Here is a 16586-nt window from a genome sequence, read left to right on the forward strand (position 1 = left end):
AGGAAACTTACTATTCCAGAAGAAAGCTATATCTAGAAGAGTAGCAAGTACAGAGAATATCTGAGTCAATATTTTTATTTAAAAAAAAAATTTAAACTGTGTGCCCAACGTGTGGGACGTGAACTCACAACGACCCCAAGATGAAGAGTAGCATGCTGTACCAACCAGGCATCCCTATCTATATAAGTTCACTTTTTTTGTAAGTGGGCCACACGCTGAGTGGATCCTCACGACCCTGTGATCAAGACCTGAGCTAAGATGAACAGACACTTAGCTGACTGAGCTACCCTGGTGCCCTGAGTCAATATTGTAATAATATATAAGTAAATCCTTTTTTTAAAAAAAGATTTTTATTTACTTATTCATGAGAGACACAGAGACATAGGTAGAAGGAGAAGCAGGCTCCCTGTGAAGAGCCTGATATGGGATTTGATCCCAGGACCCCAGGATCATGCCCTGAGCCAAAGGCAGACGCTCAATCACTGAGCCACCCAGAGGCCCTATAAGTAAATTCTTTATAAAAGTTCATCCTTGGGGATCCCTGGGTGGCTCAGTGGTTTCGCACCTGCCTTTGGCCCGGGGCACGATCCTGGAGTCCCGGGATCGAGTTCTGCATCGGGCTCCCGGCATGGAGCCTGCTTCTCCCTCTGCCTGTGTCTCTGCCTCTCTCTCTCTCTCTCTCTCTGCCTCTCTCTGTCTATCATAAATAAATAAAAAAATAAATCTTTAAAAAAAAAAAGTCCATCCTTGAGGGAATGCTGATGAAGTATGACAGGTTGATATATAAATCTGTATCTGCTCCTTCCAAAATCACACTAAGAAGACTCTAAGGGACTTGGAAACAAGTACCACTTTTCAAACAAAGGACTTAGAATGATTAGCCAATAAAAGATTTCAATCTAGGGGCATCTGGCTGGCTAAGTCAGTGGAGCCTGCAACTCTTGACCTCAAGGTTGTGAGTTCCAGCCCCATGTTGGGGGTAGAGATTACTTAAAAATAATGAGAAAATCTTTTATTTTTTTTTAAGATTTTATTTATTCATGAGAGACACAGAGAGAGAGCCAGAGACACAGGCAGAGGAAGAAGCAGGCTCTGTGCAGGGACCCTGATACGTGACTCGATCCTGAGACTCCGGGATCACACCCAGAGCCAAAGGCAAATGCTCAACTGCTGAGCCACCCAGGCATCCTGAGAAAATCTTTTAAAGAAAGATTTCAATCTATTTGTGAAAGACAAAAAAAAGCAGATGGAGGTTGAGGCACCTGGGTGGCTCAGTCAGTTAAGTGTCTGCCTTTGGCTCAAGTCATGATCTCAGGGTCCTGGGATCAAGCTCAGCAGGGAACCTGCTTCTCTCTCTCCCCTGCCCTGGCTCATGCTCTCTCTCCCTATCTCTCTCTCTCTCTCTCAAATTAAATAAATAAATAATCTTTTTTTTTTTTTTTTTTTCTTAAAGAAGTCATGATGACTTCTTTTAAAAAAAGCAGTTGGAGGAATGGTAACTTTTATTTTTGAATTTATTTTTGAATTTTTAATTTAATTTTATTTATTTGTCAGAGAAAGCATGCACAAGCAGGGGGATGGCAGGCAGAGGGAGAAGCAGGCTCCCCAGTGAACAGGGAGCCCAAAACGGAACCTGATTCCAGGATCATGGGATCATGACCTGAGCCCAAGCCAGACAGATGCTGAACCAGCTGAGCCACCCAGGTGCCCTGGAACCGTAAGTAATTTAGCAGAGTGAAGGAATTTACAACCCAAACCTCTCATGAAGTTTACCCATGAGAAAGAAGTCAAATTACCTATACAGAATCCTTCAGAGATTCAAGATTTGAAAGTGCCAGTTCTCAAGGAAGAAAGCATAGATGAAGCTAAAAGAGTACAGTGTATTAAGATTCTGTGTTCTGGGGCACCTTGGTGGCTCAGCGGTTGAGCTTCTGCCTTTGGCTCAGGGTGTGATCCTGGGGTTCTGGGATCGAGTCTCACATCAGGTTCCCCACAACGAGCCTGCTTCTTCCTCTGCCTGTGTCTCTGCCTCTCTAAGTGTCTCTCATGAATAAATAAATGAAATCTTAAAAAAAAAAAAAAAAGAAATTCTGCATTCATAGCTGTTGCTACCTCCATTTTTCCACTATCCTTTGCAATCACATCATGTTTGTTCCTATAGGATATAGGATGTTCACTCTCTAGAGTAGGGATTCTCTACCTCAGTACTTGATATTTTGGACAAATATCTGTAGTGGGGAGCTGTTTTGTGCATTGTACTATGTTTAGCAGCATTCCTGGCCTCTACCCTCCAGATGCCAAAATTAATGGCAACAAATAACATCTTAAGACATTGCCAAATTGTCCTTTGGGTTGGGGGTGGACAAAAATCACCCCAGGTTAAAACCTATTCTAGAGAAACTAAAACGAGACCCCCTGGACCTGGAACAGCTGGCATAGTGAAGTCAGAATGAGGTACAGGGATGAAAACCTGGGCATTGGACAATGGTTCACATATTGATTTCTGGGATCCCTAGGTCCTTCTTCCATTCTGCTCCCAGTAACCCAGCAGCCAGGTAACAGAAGACTATAGGATTCTTTTCTAGGGAAACTAAATATCCCCAGAGAAAAAACTTCCATATACTGATACCTAGATAGAAAGAGACTATAAAGCTCACAGCACAGTGAAAGAAAAATCTCAAGACACAACGATCATAAAACTTTTGATTGCTTAGATTAAATAAATCTTAAAAGCTCCCAGAGAGAGAAAGAGACATCCAATCATCTTTTTGGAGTCAGAGTGCTTTCAGAATGTATAATCATCACTGGGTATATCAACAGTGCAGCCATAGCTGCATAAAATTCCGAGAGAATAATGGTCAAACTAAATTAGGTATCTTTAAAAAAAAAAAAAAAAAAAAAAAAAAAATAAATTAGGTATCTTTGATGATAAATGTTAATACCTTGTATGTCCTGATCTGCACCTTGATTTTCCAGTTACTAGGATAACTTGGAAACTGTTTCACATCTGTTCACATAGATCTACCTCAGTCAGAGGCAGGATAGTATGGTGGTTAAGAGCTCAGACCCTGGAGCCAGTGCATCAGTTCAAATTCCAGCTCTGGGGCCTACTAACCATGTGATATTGGTATACTGGTTAGTATCTGGAATACCATGTTTTCATCTCTTCAAGGAAATGAATTATTACAGTATTTACTTCATTGGGAGTTTATGTGTCTAGAGTGAATCAGTGTGTCAACCTAAAGTCAGGTGATTGTCCATATTAACCACACCTCCAAAGTACCTTTACAGTAATATTAAATTAGTATTCAATTAAATAATTGAGTACTATAGCCTAGCCAAGTTGGTACACAATACTAACCATCACAATACACCTCTTATAAATTTGGCACCCATACACATCTCCTTAAATCATACGTAATCTCTAAATAAAGAAATAACAAAGTCATACTTCTATCTAACATGATACAACTATCCTGCATACTAAAACAAAACAAAACAAAACAAAAAACAAAAAACCCCAAAACCAAAAACTAACCCTTTAGACAAAAGAAGATGTCAAGTCCTTGGGTGATGTTTATTCTTCTCATTGATATCCTAACAAAGATCACACACACACACTTATAACAAAGTGTAGCTGTTCATAATAACTACAGTCCTTGATTCTGCAACTGGTCATTTGATTATAGCTAATTTCTTCCTTCCTTTCCTCTTTCCTTCCTTCCTCTTTTCTTCCTTCCTTCCTTCCCCTCTCCCTCCCTCCCTCCCTCAATCCCTCCTTCCTTTGTGGGACCCAGGAAATTTAACAAAAATCCCCTACCCCTGGACAAGCAGAGCAGGACTAACTCCATTTTGCGCTACACCCGCCACCTCCTGTATGACCCCCACATGACCTGCTTATTGCTTAAGGCGCTGCCCCACCCTAGTCAAGCCGCTGGGCACACCCTAATCGGAAATCGGCTCATAAAAATGTAACCCTGCCTTGTGCCCGCCAAAACTGCGCCCGATTCTGACCAAAGTAATAGGCCAGCTCAAGTGGATACTGTAGGGTAAGATGTAATTCAATTGGCCACCTGCGTGTGGACCGACATGACTGTGCATCTTTCTGCGTATCCCATGGGCCACTGGCCCCTATAAAGCTGCTAAGCCTCTTAGTCTCGGGGCCCAAGTCCCTGCTCCGCTGTGTCGGGTATACTTGGACCCAAGCTCGAGCTTGTAATAAACCCTCGTGTGTTTGCATCGGTGTCGGCTCCTTGGTGGTTTCTCGGATTCGCAATCTTAGGCACAACACCTTTCCTTCCTTGTGGTGAGAACACTTGAAATGAGATCTGTCTGCTCAAAATTTTAAGTGCACAATACAGTATTGTTAACTATAGGCACCATGTTGTACAGCAGATCTCTAGAACTTTACATCTTATGTAACTGAAACTCTTTGCTCATTGAATAGCAACTCCCTATTTCCTCTTCCCCCGAGCCCCTGGCAAAGACCATTCTACTCTGCTTCTAGGAGTTTTGACTATTTTATTTTATTTTATTTTATTTTTATTTTTATTTTTTTTTGAGTTTTGACTATTTTAGATATTTCATTTCAGTTAAATCATGCGGTACGTCCTTCCATGACTGGTTTATCTCACTTACCAAGGTCTGGCAGCAAGGATCAGGCCAACGAAGGGCTCGTTGGCTGTTGCAGGGCCCCTGGCTGTTGGTGTGCTGTCCCAGGGCTGCCCACTCTCCTACCAGGTGTGCACGCTGCAGTGAATGAAGCTGGGTGCACGGCTGGAGGGGCTAGCTACAGGTGCACATGGTGTTGCAGCCTGGGACGAGACAGGGCTGACCTGGGCAGCTGCAGAGGCCTTGGCTGTCAGCACGTGCCCACATGGCTTCATGCTCGGCCTTGGGAGGAGGGGGAGAGTTCTAAAGATTGCAAAGGGACAAACTTTTCTGAACTCTCCTTTTTATTTACCCACTGTGAAACTGTCAGCTCTGTAACTATTTAAACAAATGGTTTAATGTCAAAATCAGATTGCAAGATACATGGTATTTACTCGACAGATGTTTGGTAATTTAGTTGAAATACTTTCCAATGCAGAGTTCATAAAGTCATAGAGTTTGACCCTTGAACAACACAGGGGCAAGGGAGGTCAACCCCTGTATAGCTGGAAATCCACATATAACTTGACTTTGAGGGCAGGACACAGCTCTCAGAACGCTGACACTCCCTTCATTCTGTATTATCTTAAATATTTTATTTAAAACATCTAGAATTGTAGCCCCTTCCTTTTTAATAAAAAATAACTTAATTTCTTTAAGCTTTACTACCACATTATGAGTCAATATTTAGATTAAAAAAACTCCTCTGTCTCCCCATATCACTGTCTACAGTTGGTCTCTTCACATAGTAGTATCTGTTTGTCATTGTGATACTGGGATGGCCTTGGGTACAGGGGTCTCTCTTTTTGGTTTGTCATGCCTGAGGGCCCCTGGGAACTTTGAGTCTCATTTGTGAAGTTCCTGTGTCTAGGGCCGTCACCGATCTGCACAGCCAAGTTTGCACTTTCTTCCCTCTCACGTATCATATCAGCAATGAGATCCGACACTTGATGCGAGACCCAGGGAGAGGACTGAAGGTTCCCCAGCTGTACCAGTCTGGAGTGGCTATCTTGGTTCTCACTGTGCTGTCCCCTGTAGGGCTGGCAGCCACGTGAAGAGCTGAAGTTCCTAGCATCTCCTGATTAATTTAGACCCTTTTGTGTTTGCACTTCCCCTTGGAGCTCAGGAGCAATAAAGTACCTTATAGAATGAGAGCAGTGGACAAAGGTCCAGTTTCCCCTTTGTTTCTAAAGATGGAATGACTCAAAACTTCTCTTTCCCTTCCCCTAGTTTACAGTCTCCTTTGGGCCTAGGAGCCTCGTTCTCTCTCCATATGGGGCCTTCATTTGTGCAGTCAGCTTTCGGCTCCTTCTTTTTGAGACAGTGAAAACAAGGCCAGTTCTTTGGCCTCTGCCATGGGGACTGGGAGTGGGCCTTTGGGTTCCACTGCCTGGGGTCACTAGCTTACAGGACAATTCTACTCACTGGTCAGAGTTCAGGGGTCCTCAGCACCCAAACGGTATGGCTGAAAGTAGGAGGGATGGGGGTGGAGGGGAATTAGCTTGTCCTAGCTAGAAGGTGCTTTGAAGAAAAGATACATAGCTTTTGATGCAAAAGGAAAAGCCAGAAAATTACCATTGAACCTATTAATGGTTATTTCTTTTCCCTGCATTTCTGGAAAAACAAGCCTATTTTTATTTTTATTTATTTTTTTAATAGATTTTATTTATTTATTCATGAGAGACACAGAGAGATAGAGGCAGAGACAGGCAGAGGGAGAAGCAGGCTCCATGAAGGGAGCCTGATGTGGGACTAGATCCCAGGTCTCAGGATCAGCCCTAAGCCAAAGGCAGATGCTCAGCCACCGAGCTACCCAGGTGTGCCTCATATTTGAATTCTAGTTTGGCATAGAATAATAATTTTGAAAATCATTTCCTATTGAATCTTCAAAGACCTTACCGCACTGTAAACTGTCATGTAGAAGCATCATATATGGGAAGCCTTATTCTAAACTGAGTGTTATCCTTTATAACTTCTTTTCTGCTCCAGAATTTTTTTAGGGTTTTGTTTTTATTTCTTAATGTTCTAAGGTCTCAAAAGATTATGGGAACATGAGTCTTACTTTAATCCTGCTACCAACTTGGTGGATCCTTTGGATTTTTCACAAGTTTAGGAAATTTTTCCTTGATTTCCTTTGCTTATTTTTATATTTGACTATATTTTCTGTCCTTGAAACTCCTGTCATAAATTCACTTGTACTTCTAGAACTATTGTCCAACTTTGTTTATAGTTTTCATTATTATTATTTTGTACTCTATTCCTGGAAAACCCCTGGTTTCCCAATGTCTTTCTGCTAAGTAAATTGAACTGCAGCTAACTCTAGTTAGTTACTCAGCGTATTTATTTACTTGAAAAAATGTTTTTGAAATCATATTAATTCCAAGATCTTTTCTTTTTCTAATAACTTTTTCTTTTCTAATAACTATTTTATACTGCTAAATTTTATTTTATGATATTAATCTTATTTTTTTATTTCCAAAATTTATTTATTTAAATTGAAGTTAGTTAACATAGAGTGTAGTATATTGGTTTCAGGAGTAGAATTTAGTGATTCATCACTTACATATAACACCCAGTGCTCATCCTATCAAGTACTCTCCTTAATGCCCATCACTCATTTAGCCTATCCCTCCACCCACCTCCCTTCGAGCAACCCTATTTGTTCTCTATATTTAAGAGTCTCTTATGGTTTGCTTCCCTCCCTGTTTTTATTTTATTTTCCTTCCCTTCCCCTATGTTCATTTGTTTTGTTTCTTAAATGTTATGTATGAGTGAACTCATAATACTTGCCTTTCTCTAATTTCACTTAGCATAATACACTCTAGTTCCACCCACATTGTTGCAAATGGCAAGATTTCATTCTTTTGGACTGCTGAGTAATATTCCATTGTGTATATATATACCATATCTTCTTTATCTATTCATCGGGTGGTGGACATTTGGGCTCTTTCCATAATTTGGCTATTGCTGATAATACTGCTGTAAACATTGGGGTACATGTGCCCCTCCAAATCGGCATTTTTGTATCCTTTGGATAAATAGTAATGCAGTTGCTGAATTGTTGAGTAGCTCTATTTTTTGACTTTTTGAGAAACCTCTATACTGTTTTCCAGAGTGGCTGCACCAATTTGCATTCCCACCAACAGTGTAAGAGGGTTTCCCTTCTTTGCATCCTTGCCAACATCTATTGTTTCCTGAGTTAATATTAGCCATTCTGACAGATGTGAGGTGGTATTTCATAGTAGTTTTGATTTGTATTTCCCTGATGATGAGTGATGTTGAGCATCTTTTCATGTGTCTGTTAGCCATCTGGATATCTTCTTTGGAAAAGTGTCTATTCATGTCTTCTGCCCATTTCTTAACTGGATTATCTGGTTTTGGGGTGTTGAATTTGGTAAGTTCTTTATAGATTTTAGATACTAACCCTTTCTTTATCCAGTAAGTCATTTTCAAATATCTTTTCCCTTTCTGGTGGTTGCCTTTTAGTATTGTTGAGTGTTTCCTTACTTGCAGAAGCTTTTTCTCTTGATGAAGTCCCAATAGTTCATTTTTGCCATTGTTCCCCTTGCCTCTGGAGATGTGTCTACTGTGGCCAAAGTCAAAGAGGTTGCTGCCTTCTTTCTTCTCTAGGATTTTGATGGTTTCCTGTCTCACATTTAGGTATTTCATCCATTTTGAATTTATTTTTGTTTATGGTGGTCCAGTTTCATTCTTCTGCATGTGGCTGTCCAGTTTTTCCAACACCATTTGTTGTGGAGACTTTTTTTCCATTGGATATTCTTTCCTGCTTTGTTGAAGATTAATTGACCATAGAGTTGAGGGTCCATTTCTAGGTTCTCTATTCTGTTCCATTGATTTATGTATCTGTTTTTGTGCTGGTACCATACAGTCTTGATGATTATAGCTTTGTAATACAACTTGAAGTCCAGAATTGTGATTCCTCCCACTTTCCTTTTCTTTCTTTTTTTTTTTTTTTCCACTTTGCTTTTCTTTTCAACATTACTTTGGCTTTTTTTTAAGTGATTTATTTATTTATTTATTCATGAGAGACACAGAGAGAGAGAGGCAGAGACACAGGCAGGGGAAGAAGCAGGACTCGATCCCAGGACCCCGGGAACATGACCTGAGCCAAAGGCAGACACTCAACCACTGAGCCACCAAGGTGCTCTGATACCCTATTTTTTTTTTATTGGAACATTGAGTCCATTTACATTCCAAGTAATTATTGACAGGTATAAATTTAGTGCCATTGTATTACTGTAAAGTTGCTGTTCCTGTAGATTGTCTCTGTTCCTTTCCAGTCTTTGTTGCTTTTGATCTCTCTTTCCTGCTCAAAGGGTCCCATTTAGTATTTCTTGGAGAGCTGGTTTAGTGTTGATAAACTCCTTCAGTTTTCACTTGTCTTGGAAACTATCTCTCTTTCTATTCTGAATGATAGCCTTGCTGGATAAAGTATTCTTGGCTGCCTGTTTGTTTGTTTGTTTGTTTTTGTTAAGATTTTATTTACTTATTCATGAGAGACACAGAGAGAGAGAGAGAGGCAGAGACACAGGCAGAGGGAGAAGCAGGCTCCATGCAGGGAGCCCGATGTGGGACTCGATCCCGGGTCTCCACGGTCAGGCCCTGGACCGAAGGTGGTGCTAAACCACTGAGCCACCCGGGCCGCCCCCTTGGCTGCCTGTTTTTCCCATTTAGCACATTGAATATATCATGTCACTCTTTTCTGGCCTGCTAAGTTTCTGTAGACAGATCTGCTGCTAACCCTATGTGTCTACCCTTGTAGGTTAAGGACCATTGTCCTGTGCTGCTTTCAGAATTCTATCTTTGTGTTTTGTAAGTTTCACTCTGATATATCTTGGTGTTGATTTGTTTTTGTTGAATTTGAGGGGAGTTCTCTATACCTCTTGGACTTGAATATCTGTTTCCTTCCCTAGATTAGGGAAGTTTTCAGCTATAATGTGTTCAAATAAACCTTCTCCCCACCCTCCCCACCCGGGATTCCCATGATATGGCTACTATTGTGCTTTATGGAATTGCTAAGTTCCTTAAGTCTATATTCATGATCTAATAGTTTTCTTTCCCTCTTCAGCTTCATTATTTTCCATAATTTTATCTTCTCTATCACGTATTTGATCTTCTTCTTCCATCCTCATTGTGATTACATCTGGTCAGTTTTACATCTTAGTTATACCATTTTTTTAATTTCAGCCTGACTAGTTTTTAAGTCTTTTACCTCTGCAGCCAGGGTTTCTCTGGTGACTTTTGTGCTTCTTTCAAGCCCAGCTAGTATTCCTCCGACTATAGTTCTACATTTTTTTAAAATATTTTATTTATTCAGTTGAAACAGAAACACACACACACATACACAGAGCATGATCATGAGTAGGGGGAGAGGCAGAAGGAGAGGGAGAAGCAGACTCCCCACTGCGCAGGGAGCCCAATGTGGGTCTCGATCCCAGGACCCAGAGACCTTGACCTGAGCTGAAGGCAGATGCTTAACCATGTGAGCCGTCCAGATGCCCATGTAGTTCTAAATTTTTGGTCAGATATCTTGTTTATATCTGTTTTGAGCAAATCCTTAGCTGTGATTTTTTTCTTGATCTTATTTTTGGGGAGAATTCTTCCATCTTTTCATATGTCTAAGTTTCTGTCTTTTGTATATTAAGAAAGCTTATCATGGGGAATCCCTGGGTGGCTCAGTGGTTTAGTGCCACCTTTGGCTCAGGGCGTGATCCTGGAGTCCCGGGATCGAGTCCCACGTTGGGCTCCCTATAGGGAGCCTGCTTCTCCCTCTGCCTGTGTCTCTGCCTCTCTCTGTGTGTCTTTCATGAATAAATAAATAAAATCTTTAAAAAAAAAAAAAGAAAGAAAGCTTATCATGTTACCTGCTCCTGAGAGTAATACTGTGTTAAGAAGGAGTCATACACTGTCCGGGGCCTGGGGCTTCAGGAAGTGTTCTGGTATATGCTGTGTGCACCCCGTTGTTGTGTTTTAACGGCTTTTTCCCACAGTTCAGTCCTCCACAGTGTTCCTCCTTGTTTGCAGTGGGGAGGGTTTGGAACTTTAACTAGTTGTGCTTTGATTTGTTAAGATAAGCCTTGCATCTGCCACATCCTCTCCCTCCAATCATGTATATTTGTTTTCTTAATCCTCAGATCAATTCCCTAGTTGTTCAAACTGATTTGATGTTGATCTGTGTTTGAGGGATGAGGCAAGGTCAGGGCCCTTTTATACTCTGCCATCTTAACTCCTCCCTGAAGGCACAGTTTTAATACCTCCGATGTTAAAATTATTTTAATATTTTTTTCTGTTTTCTCAAAGTTAGCTTCTTCAGGAGTTAGTGTTCTGATTTCTAAGTGTGATGTTTGTTATGCCTCATTGGATTTTCTCAAATACTTTTTTGAGTCCTGAAGTTTTGTTCATATCTCTAAGTTTCTAGACACTTTCAAATATAGTATTGAACGCTAGAGTATATTTCCTTGCCTAACTGAGAACCAGCATTGTAGGCTCTGGTTATAGGACTCTCACTGGAAATGGATGTGCAGGGGGAAGGATGGATAATATCACCGAAGGGACTTGCCACTGTTTGAGTGATTTCTTTCCTTGACGTGGTAGATTTCTGTCTCCTATCTACCATCTGTGGATCCTGCAGCCCCTTTGGGAGTTAAGTGTCAAAACTCTTGACATACAGAAAAGGGCTCTGCCAAGAAAGTTGGGATATCTCTCCTTTTCTCTAGAAGAGACTACCTCACTATACCTTTCTTTTTTTTACCCTGCCTCCTCCTTTCTGTCTCTTAATTCTCATTTTTCCTGGATTTTCTGGGAAAAGGCACTAGGAGTGCTTCTTTCTTCTGCTCATGTAATGATAAATTTTGACGTAAGATATTCTTTCATCATTTGTCAAAATCATGAATTCCAGCCCTTTGAAAATCTGATAGCTTTCAATTTCACTATTAAAATATGACCATCTCTGAAGTGTTATTGTTTTAATTGAAATTACTACTGAAAACCTAGATATTTATCAACATTAAGATGACTGTTTTTGTTTTAATTTCTACCAATGGGTCAGAGTCCACTGAAGATAAAATAATTATTTACCCAAAAGTTCAAAGACTTTGTGCGTATTTGATAATCAACTTGAACTTAGTATTTATAAAATCTTTGGATTCCAAGCTTTCAACTGCATTTACACAAAGCACAGCAATGGATCTCTTCATAGTTCTGGTGATATGTCTTTCTTGTTTGATTTCTTTCTTTCTGTGGAATCAAAATCGTGCCAAAGGGAAGCTGCCACCTGGCCCCACTCCTCTCCCAATCATTGGAAATATTCTACAGATAAATACTAAGAATGTCAGCAAATCCCTAAGCAAGGTAGGTATGATACTTTCCTTCCAGTTGTTTGCAGTTACAGCCCAATATCTAAATAAAATATGATCCCAGACACCATGTTTTAAAGAAGTGGTTTGAAAGGGAAGTATCAGGATGTCTGGGTGGCTCAGTGGATGAGCATCTGCCTTTGGCGCAGGTCGTGATCCCAGGGTCCTGGGAGCTCATGAGGAGACTGTTTCTCCCTCTGCCTATGTCTCTGCCTCTCTCTGTGTGTCTCATGAATAAATAAGTAAAATCTTAAAAAAGAAAGAAAGAAAAAGAAATAAAGAGAAAGAAAGAAAGAAAGAAAGAAAGAAAGAAAGAAAGAAAGAAAGAAGAAAGAAAGAAAGGCAAGTGTCCATTGTATATTCAGATGTGACTTTAAGTGGTATACAGCTGGAAGGCTGCCAGAAAATAAATCCGTGAGATAATTGTTGAAATTTCCAAAAGAAGGAATTCCCTGTCTGTAATGTGACTAGTAATTATTATTTAATAATTATTCTTTGGTAAACTCTAATGGCAACGAAACTGCTTTCAGTTAAAAAAAAAAAAAAAACAAAGTTCTACTGATTTACAGAGTCACAACACTAAATTTTCCTAAAAGCGCACATTGATTTTTTTAAAGATTTTATTTATTTATTCATAAAAGACACACACAGAGAGGTAGAGACATAGGCAGAGGGAGAAGCAGGCTCCCACAAAGAGCCCAATGCAGTACTGAATCCCAGACTCTAGGATCACAACCTGAGCCGAAGGCAGATGCTCAACCATTAAGCCACCCAGGCATCCCTCAGCCCAGGTCTGATTTCAAGGTCGTGAGTTCAAACCCTGTGTTGTGCTCCACAGTGGGCTTGGAGCCTACTTAAAAAAAAAAAAAGAAAAAAAGAAGAATATTGGTCGTTAGCATTAGAGCAATGTGATGTCATCGACTCTCATGTTAGCATTTGCCTTGTGAAAATATCGCTCTGGTTGCTTTATAGAGAATGAATTGTAAGGTAAGTTGAAAAAGTATAGGTCCTACATCATTTAGTGTACCAAATAAGCTGCCATGTCAGAGAGATCCCAATAACACAATGGCTTTAAAGAAAACAGGAACTTATTTCTGTCTCACAGAATGATATAGAGGTGAGTGCCTCTCTTCCTTGAGGTCATTCAGAGAACCAGTTTTTCTCAGTCTTGTAGTTTACCATCCTGGGCGCCTAGGCTATTGTTCTCATGTGTATGGACACAGTGGAGCTATCTCCTTGCTGTCAAATTTCAGTCCATGGGTAGGGGGAGAAATGGAGGGCATGCATTTACCATTAAATGCATGCCCTACACCCAGTGTAGGATTTGCACACATCATTTCTGTTAATAGCGGTTCATGCAAACTTAGTCATATGGCCACATAGGGAAGCTGGGAAATGTCTATGACTATATTGTCAGATCCTTATGTATTATTATGTAGCAGTCTGTGTACTAAAAAGATGTGGAGAGGGGATAATGAGGGATGATTATGTGTCTACACAGGGGCAAGAGGAGGGATTTCCCTTAAACAGGACAAAAAATACATCATTTATTGTAACTATAGGAAGGAAGGAGAAATTTGATGCAGTTATAGGTTTGGCAGATAAAAGCTAATAAAATAGTATGAATAAAATCCATAATGTAGTCCCTGTCACATAGTAGAAGCTGAATAAAGGATAACTGTTGGTAATGATAATAATAATAGCAACATTCTAACAATATGATAATTACCACTTAATATGATTTATTAAATTACTATTTCTAGAAGTTGAAATCTTTTGTAATGGGTGAATGAATATTAAAATGCCTCTTTGGTAAGATTAAAGCTATTTCCCTCACTTATCTACATTTCTAATTTTGAAATTCTACTACTCTTGTACCTCCTATTCCTTTCCCAGCTAGCAGAGAATTATGGCCCTGTGTTCACTGTGTATTTTGGCATGAAGCCTACCGTGGTGTTGTACGGGTATGAAGCGGTGAAGGAAGCTCTAATTGATCGGAGTGAAGAGTTTTCAGGCAGAGGCCATTTCCCATTGTTGGACTGGACCATACAGGGATTAGGTATGTCTCAATTTGGGGAACGTATGTGGGTTTGTATGTCGCAAAGACTCTGAAACAGGCTAAGGGATTGAGACATTGTAAATATTTAGAGAAATTTATGAAAATGTCATAATTCCAACATTTTTCAGTAAAGGATCATTAATCCATATTTTAGATTATGAAGGGGACTCAAAGTCTCCGTGAAACAGTAGATGCAATGGAAGCAAATCATCTCACTGTTAGTGTTGTATGAATTTGTGTTCATTTTAAATTATGGCCAGTTAAGCTAATGTTAATTTCAGTTAAGATAATAAGAGACTGAGAGAAAAGAGAAGAGAGGGAAATGACTCAGTTATCCTAGTCACGAAACATTTTGCTTTCTGGCCTGAGTCATGGTGGCCAAGAGGCTATTTTAGGAAATTCATATAGTATGCATGGAGCCAACATAGGTTTAAGATATTTTCAGCTTTGCCTTCAATCTTTTATTTTTCTAAAAAAAGCATAAGATATATTTGAATCCAATAGAATACAATGCATAAAGTACAAATATGCTCTGAAAAGAGGTTTAGGGAAAACAGCATAGTGAGTACATATGGATTGCAAGTGATAATAGGAAAACCTTTTTAAATTAAAGTAATTGAACTGTCTTCCATTTGTTTTTGGAGCTGGCCTTATGCTGTCCGGCCCTCTGGTGGGTCACTGGGTTCTGCAAAAAGAGATAAGGCCTGAATGGGGTCACTTCCTCTTCCACATTGTTCTTTAAAATCTTTATGGACAAGTTTCCTATGAAAATTGTTTTTTCTCCTGATTTTGTCATGGCTCTGGAAGTCTGACTGAACTTCCATGGTATTAAGACCATATTTCATGGGGGCACCTGGGTGGCTCAGCAGTTGAGCATCTGCCTTTGGATCCTGGAATCCCGGGATAAAGTCCCACATCGGGCTCCCTGCATGGAGCCTGCTTCTCCCTCTGCCTATGTCTCTGTATCTCTCATGAATAAATAAATAAAATCTAAAAAAAAAAAAAAAAAGAAACCATATTTCATGAAAAAGACTTAACACAGAGAGAGGAAATGTGAAAATGAGGAGGAATATATTTTCATGAACTTCTTTCCAGTGCGTTCTCCCCTCCTCTTGAGAACTGACTCTTTTTGTTGCCTCGCCTACAATTCATTTACAACATACAGAAACCAGCCCTGAAAATTTTCCCTATGACTTGGATTCACAATGACCTGTGTGATCACAGAGCATTTTGTCTCCATGATCATCAGTAAAATGCAGACAAAACATTTGGTTCACAGTTATTCTGAGGTTTGAAGGAGCCAACAGATGAAGAAGGGTTGAGCAATATGTCAAACCCAGAGTCTTGACAGATCCTAGGCTGGGTTAACAGGAGGCTGGTAAAGCAGGGCTCATTGGAAAATCCTGTGGCTGGCACCACTGTATTTACATCCCTGTTTACGTGTGATTATTATTTGCTGAGATAAAGACTCTCAGCTGGAATTCATGGTAATGGAAGTCATTCTCTTTTAAAAATTTTTTTTTATTTTTTAAAATACTTATTTACTCATGAGATACACACAGAGAGAGGCAGGGACAAAGGCAGAGGGAGAAGCAGGCTCTCTGTGGGGAGCCTGATGCAGTACTCAATCCCAGGACCCCAGGATCATGACCTGAGCCAAAAGGAGACGCTAAACCACTGAGCTACTCAGGTGCCCACCCCCCCAATTTTTCTTCTGATAGGAATTGTTTTCAGCAACGGAGAAAAATGGAAGCAAACCCGGCGTTTTTCCCTGACAGTTTTGCGGAATATGGGGATGGGAAAGAAGACTGTTGAAGACAGAATTCAAGAAGAGGCCTTGTATCTAGTGGAAGCATTAAAAAAAACCAACGGTGTGTATTTCTTTATGTAGTTAACAGTAATAGTTTGGGAAGACTATATGCTGTTTCAGATAGGTTACAGAGCGACCTGACAGTTCAAGCACAAAAGAAGTTTCTATTTTGCTCCCATAGCAGTATTAAGAGGTGAAGTGGTTGGCATGATAGCCTTTTCAGGCACTAGCTTGATAAGAGACCTGATGTCTTTCTTCAACATGTGCATTCCAGTGTCATCCAGAATTTATCTCCTTGCATGGTAGCAGAAGAAGCAAAGACCCAAGAAAAGGGTAAATTGTGTTTTCAGTAGGCTAGGTATGGCCATGGGACACCAAACTCCATTCCCATCCCATGGGCTCTAACTCAGTCACAGGGCCACACCAACTCTAAGAGGAACTGGGAAATGTGGTTATCTGTGTGCATAGGACAATGAGGAGAACATGGATTTTGGTAATGAGCTAATAGTTTTTGCCACCACACCTTGCAAAATGAAGTAATTTCTCTAGTAAGTTCTCGGGAACATCACAAACATTTCACTATAGCTGTATGTCAGGTCATTATGCTGAGCACTGTAAACTTACTCAGGGCTGTCAATGTTACATTCGTAAAACTGGGGGAAAAAGAAAGCACTGGTGGTTCAGGGGTAGG

General features: G+C 40.2%; 1 protein-coding gene and 1 pseudogene across 2 annotated transcripts in view; both read left to right on the top strand.

Moving 5' to 3' along the window:
- The first annotated feature begins 1579 nt into the window (after positions 1–1579).
- Positions 1580–16586, top strand: part of LOC140621099 (cytochrome P450 2C21) — a 33724-nt gene continuing 18717 nt past the window's right edge. The window contains exons 1-4 of one of the 2 annotated variants that reach the window (XM_072805976.1): positions 1580–1717; positions 11933–12021; positions 13923–14085; positions 15807–15956. In XM_072805976.1, coding sequence (XP_072662077.1) covers positions 13965–14085; positions 15807–15956 — 271 coding nt within the window. In that variant the 5' untranslated portion in view covers positions 1580–1717; positions 11933–12021; positions 13923–13964. Of the gene's footprint in view, positions 1718–11794; positions 12022–13922; positions 14086–15806; positions 15957–16586 lie in introns of those variants that run through there. The other variant, XM_072805975.1, reaches the window with a different exon arrangement.
- Positions 4600–5705, top strand: LOC140620633 (succinate dehydrogenase cytochrome b560 subunit, mitochondrial pseudogene; annotated as a pseudogene).

Source organism: Canis lupus, chromosome 29 (assembly GCF_048164855.1).
Source record: "Canis lupus baileyi chromosome 29, mCanLup2.hap1, whole genome shotgun sequence".
Taxonomy (NCBI): domain Eukaryota; kingdom Metazoa; phylum Chordata; class Mammalia; order Carnivora; family Canidae; genus Canis; species Canis lupus.